Source organism: Sinocyclocheilus rhinocerous, unplaced genomic scaffold (assembly GCF_001515625.1).
Source record: "Sinocyclocheilus rhinocerous isolate Xijiao unplaced genomic scaffold, SAMN03320098_v1.1 scaffold3186, whole genome shotgun sequence".
Lineage (NCBI taxonomy): Eukaryota > Metazoa > Chordata > Actinopteri > Cypriniformes > Cyprinidae > Sinocyclocheilus > Sinocyclocheilus rhinocerous.
In genome coordinates this window covers 191,839-197,656 of record NW_015642065.1, presented here as the reverse complement: position 1 = coordinate 197,656, position 5,818 = coordinate 191,839, and the positions used below count along the sequence as shown (strand labels likewise).

The following is a 5,818-nucleotide window of genomic DNA, read 5'->3' as shown; positions in this document are numbered from 1 at the left end:
AGAGTCCAAACAGCTGATAAAAACATCACAATAATCCACACCACTCCAGTCCATCAGTTAATGTCTTGTGAAGCAAAAAAAAAATCCATTGGTGATGAATTTGTTTTTTTACAAAAATGCAGCTTTTCACCTCTCAAGATGTTACTTGTGGATTATTATGATGTTTTTATCAGCTGTTTGGACTCTTTCTGACGGCACCCATTCACTGCAGAGGATGTTTTCATTTTTTGGTATGAACTGTTCCTTTAATTAAATTAGAAAAATGCAAACTAGAAACATTTTCACTGATGTTTTCAGACTTTTAGATCCCACTGTAAATAATTTGCATGATGGCTGCAGTTGTAATGCTAAAAAAAAAAAAAAAAAAGATTTGTCTATGTTATGTCCTTTGTTTTTTTATTACCTCGAGCTGATATAACGGCACTGATACAAAGTGAATTCAAAGCCAAGTTCTGTTTCAGAAAAAAAACGGTGATATAATTCTCTTTCTACTTCTATCCATACCATCTGTGCCTTCCCTGCGGAGTTAGAAAAAAAGGCCAGACGCACTCCGTTTATCACTTGTAAATGATCAGAATATCTCTGTTATGAGAAACAACACCAGTAGTCTAAATTTAGACGCCATTCGCCAGATTCAGTGTCAACACTGCTAAATTTTTACATTTTACCAAACATACAACCATGGCAAATCCAAAAGATCCAACCGTTATGTCTTCCCGTCTCTTCCTTCAATGTAAGATTTGTTTGTTTGCCCATTTTATCATCCACAAGGCAAAAATAATAGGTCTGAGTGCTTGAAAGTAATAGCACACGTCTCTTCAACAAGCTGCAAGATTTGAAGTGGCACAAACAATGCGTGATGAGTTCCACGCTTAAGGTTAGACGAATATGCGCAATAGTAATAGTGAGGCTCGCCTCAGCAAACATCACTAATAAAACAATAGACGACATGAAATGAGATTCTGTTAAGTAGCCGGAGCCCATTTTAAAGGAATATAAGCTCTGTAGCGCCCGACTGTATATATTCATAGCTCTCGTTAAACCTCATAACCCCAGAAGACGTTTATAGGATAACAGCGGAGCGCAATCCTCCTTGAAATATTGTTGAGCATTATCTGCGCTGAAAGCTGTGCTTTAAAGGAAAACATTTCACAGTCTGGAATGGATTTATTTCGTGGGTATTATGCACGCCTGATCAGCCTCGGTCTTCGTTTGGCCTCCCTGAAAATAGAAACCTAAGTTGCTCGTGAAAAACGGCGTCGTGCCGCGTGACGGAGTCGAGCTCATAATTCTTCAAGCCGATCATCTGGTGGAGAGTGACACATCGGCGCGGCTTTTAGCGCTGGCACTCAGCATGTTTTTACTTGATCATCCTGAGCAATGAAGGAGAATAATAAGAGCATTATGTCATTTGAAGCGTGCTGTCGTGTTCATTCTGAAAGTTAAAGGGGTCATATGATGCTTTTTTAAAGATCATTATTTTGTGTATTTGGTGTAACAGAATATGTTGACATGCTTTAATGTTCAAAAAACACATTATTTTTCAAATACTGTACATTATTGTAGGTCCTCTATGCCCCGCCTCTCTCAAACGCTTCGTTTTCTACAAAGTCCCTCCTTCCGACAAGCGCAGTCTGCTCTGATTGGCCAGCTGACCCAGTGCATTGTGATTGGCCGAACACCGCAAGCACTCGTCGGAAATGTAAAGCCTCTTACCATAATCGCGAGCTTCATCTGTATAAATGTAAAGACAGAGCCCGAAAGGGGAACAGAGTCTCGTGACAGACACAGTGATGAAGCTGGTATGTGTCTGCAGTACACAAGCCGCGGTTAAGACAGCTGACGTGCTATGATTTCTGACAGGCAGTTCACTCTCCTGTGATGTGAACGTGTTCCCCTCACACACACACACCGCGTTACTCTGCGCTGCGCAAAACTCCGTATTTGAACAGTCAATAGCAAATACTTAAACTAATAACAAAACAGTAGCTGATTCAGAAGCGCCAGATTGTCATAGCAAATTCAGAATTACCTCCTCTCCTAGGTTCACGAAACGGTCGTCCATAAAATGCATTGCTGTTCTGTTGTAAGTAATCTTAAAGATTCCTAAGTGCATCTACTTTCGGAAGGCTAAATAAAGTGCTTCTGCTTTCGCCTAGAAACACACAGGTCTCCCTGACATGCTGCTTCAACACTAACTGCGGTTACTGAAACCACGCCTTCTTTCTTTGCGTGCACATTTGGGCCGCATTATGCTAATATTTCCACATAGTGAGGTAGATATGTGGGGGCGTGTTAGAACGAGCCGTTTTAGGGGGGCGTGGCAGAGTCTTAACTTTGATAAAGAATATCTCTTTGGTTTTGAGACTTTAGTCTTTGCAACTTCAGGGATCTTATCTATGCACAATCAGCTTGTAACACTCCAAAGAGAAAGGAAAACTTGAAATCATCATATGACCCCTTTAACATGTTGCTAAGCTAACAATGCAATATTTAAAAAAAAATATATATAGTTTTAAGATTTAAAGAATGCTAAAAGTCCATATTCAGTACCACAAAGCCCATTTTATCACAAGGGTCAGCTTGTCGTAATGTATTATTTGTCTACTCTATGAAGGATAAATGCTGTGATTCTTAAAAATTTGGCTAAAAGAAGATATCTTGCGCTATGTTCCAAACAGGATAAATCCGCCTCCAAAAGGCACTTCAAAGTGAAAACAGTCGTGGCAGTCATATTGAAGGGTCATTCCAAACCAAACTTTAGAATGGAACGCAACAGTGTTTAGAACAACCCTATCTGGTGATACTGCCTAAGTAGGAGGCTCACTAGATTTTGGAACAGAGCTATAATGTATGATTAGTTAAGGTTACAGTATTTCAAGTGCAAATGTTGGATGTTTTTTTGACTACTCACATAGAGTGTTTTATGGAAATAAAAAGGAATTTACTTAGAATAACATGCATGCTTGTGATTGCTTAATATAACATCATGCAGACAATGTTATGGCCCATAAAGCAGTGCAGCGGTTTAATGATTTGCGAGATTATGACATTTAGTTGGTAATATTTCCCTTCTGCTTTTTTCAAACAGAAAGTCCTTCTTCTCGGGCCATGCATCTTTCGCCATGTACACCATGCTTTACCTGGCAGTGAGTATCGCCGTGTGTGGCCAAATTTACCACATGCACACTCAAACACGCAAACTCAAACACACGTCAGGGTAGCGCCAAACGCCTGTGCTTGCTGTGGGATGCCGGTGAGGAGCTTTTTCTGTTGTCAGCTTTCACTTCCCATCCCTGCCATGTGGGAAAAATGTCAAAAAATTCCTACTGACAAGAAACTCTCTCAAACTTCAACTCACACAAATGCACACAAATACACTCATACTGAAAGAAGAAGGCTCTGAGAACGCAAAAAACTCTCAAAAGGCATCTTGCTTCAAGCAGAAAAGAAAGGCTTGAGTGAAAGAGGGAATGTTCTCCAGAGGCCTGATGAATAGATGAGCGGAGAGAGGGAGAGCGAGTGAAAGCTAGCTGAAGACAGAGGAGGCCTTGTTTAGTTGTGGGTTGGGTCTGGGACGGGTGGGGGGCTTTGGCCTGCTGAGAGATAGACAGGCTTCTTTCAGTTAAACCCCTCTCTCTCGCTCACTGTATTGGCCTGGGGAAGGGGCACAAAAAGGGGAAAAATGACAAAACGCTTGCAAACGATCATAAAGCATGACATTCAATAGCATTCACATTTCTCTTTCACTCAACTGCCCCACAAACCTTATCAGAATTTACTCTGCCTTGTGTGCCAATCACATTTAGAACAGAGGGAAGAAAATTAGCCCGCTGTGTAAAAACAAGCTATTTTCTACCATTCATCTGATTCAATTCACGGGCCTCTGGCTGCTCTAGAAGCGGGAGAGCTCTTCAACGCTCATGAGAGAGCGAGAGAGAGAGAACATGAACAGAGCGAGGGAAAAGCCTATAGAAAAGCCGTGCCAGGCTTTTTGTCCTCTCTGCCTGTTTTTTCTTTCCTTCCCGGCCAATGGCTGCACTGTTCAGGCTTGGCCCTGCCTTGCATGCCTGACCTGCAGCCACATGCTTTGGCTCTAAGTGCCAGCTGCTCCAGGCTTTACTGCAGGAAGCCAAACACCTGTGATGGGGCTGATGGGAGGGGTACCAGGGCCCTTAAATTCTGGAATGTTTCACGGTCCCTCGTGTGACATCAATATCCATAAAGTTCATGTACAGCCAATACCCGCTGACCCCAATACATCTCCCTAAAATTTGTTGTGTAGCTAAGCTAGCTTGGCAGGGTGGTATCATTAACACGTGTTAACTGTTTTTTTTTCACCATATGGCTCTGTTCTCAAAGCTAGTGTTTACTTTTAAGGCAGCATCCTAACTGAAATGTAGCCTCAAAAGTGATGATTTGGAATGCTCTGTGTAATGCAACGCAATCACTGAAGTACATTTCAAGGAAAGTTAATTCACTTGGCAGCCATATTTGCAATGCCTCTAGGCAGCTATTTCCAGGATGCAAGACCAACTCAGTCTACTCTAAAAAACTGCTAGCCAAACTCACATTTAAATAACATATTTCAAGTCAGCAACACAATCTGACACAACTGTCCCATAAATAATCGCATAGCATTTTTAAAAAAAGCGTATATTTTGGGTTGGTCCAGCCATTGTGCATGTGCAATCCCAAGCGTGAGTCTCAGGACAACCAGAGTTTATAACGGCAGTTGCAGTGATGCAATGGCTTTACCAATTGCCGATTGTCTCTTTTATTTAGAAGGCGGGACTTCTCCCAGTCATAGTAATTTGAGTGCACCATCTTGGTATATACAGTCTTTGATGAAGAAAACTCAACTCACAACTGATTTCAATTTGGTGTTAGCAGGTTTCTAAGCCAACAACAAGATACTCTAAGAAACAAAGCACACAGAAATTTTGATATTCAATATTCAATTTTAAATCACACAGAACATTTTTTTGAACATAATTTGTTCTTAGGCTATTTATAATAACAGACTAACACTATTGGCATCTTTGAACTAAAATAAGCACATTATTTAGTCTTTTGAGGATGGTTTATCAGGTTTATCAGATTTAGTTAACTTCCGAGTGATTTTTCAGGAAATGTGTCATCAAAAGTTTAGCTAGGTCAGACACACACACACACACACACACACACACTGTAAGCTTTATTTATCAGTCTGTACACTCTTTTATCAGCTCATATGTTAATCATTCTTGAAACTTCCTATCTTTGCGCAGTTTTACCTGCAGGCGCGTTTGTCATGGCGAGGGGCGCGGCTCCTGCGACCGTTGCTGCAGTTCATGTTGTTGATGTTAGCGGTGTACACAGGACTCACTCGCATTTCTGACTACCGCCATCACCCCACTGACGTCCTGACCAGCTTCCTGCAGGGAGGACTGACCGCGTACTGGGTGGTAAGAATCACGTCGCCACATGCTCTAGATTACCGTTATTATGAAGCTGGGAGTGTAAGGTACTTTTTGTGTGCTCACTTTAACATTTCCTTACAGGCCTTTTATATTTCGTCCATGTTTAAGACGTCTCGTCCAGACATGTCTCCAACAAGCTTGTCTCTGGAGAGTCCCCTGTCCAGCCAGCAGACCGTCTGCTAACAGAGACACCTGAGAGACACGAGAAAGTGAAAATGGGAGTGATCGAGCAAAGAACGGGAATGGGACAAAGAACTTTGAAACATGCTCATGTCTTGACAAATCCTCACAGAGAACCATTTCCTGTGCACTCTGAGAGAAGAACAGTTATATAAATATATATATATATATATATA

General features: G+C 41.5%; 1 protein-coding gene across 1 annotated transcript; it reads left to right on the top strand.

The window, feature by feature from the left end:
* The first annotated feature begins 3,094 nt into the window (after positions 1 to 3,094).
* Positions 3,095 to 5,811, top strand: LOC107755637 (phospholipid phosphatase 3-like). Its single transcript, XM_016572527.1, has 3 exons — positions 3,095 to 3,149; positions 5,271 to 5,447; positions 5,544 to 5,811. Exons 1-3 carry the CDS (start codon positions 3,126 to 3,128, stop codon positions 5,643 to 5,645), a joined length of 303 nt encoding a protein of 100 aa, XP_016428013.1. The 5' UTR covers positions 3,095 to 3,125; the 3' UTR covers positions 5,646 to 5,811.
* Positions 5,812 to 5,818: the final 7 nt, after the last annotated feature.

What these genes read in the sequence shown, in the direction of transcription:
- LOC107755637 (XM_016572527.1), top strand. Translation starts at nt 3,126, where the DNA reads ATGTACACCATGCTTTACCTGGCA. An exon ending in ACACCATGCTTTACCTGGCA is followed by an intron (nt 3,150 to 5,270) that starts GTGAGTATCGCC and finishes ATCTTTGCGCAG; the next exon opens with TTTTACCTGCAGGCGCGTTT. An exon ending in GACTGACCGCGTACTGGGTG is followed by an intron (nt 5,448 to 5,543) that starts GTAAGAATCACG and finishes ATTTCCTTACAG; the next exon opens with GCCTTTTATATTTCGTCCAT.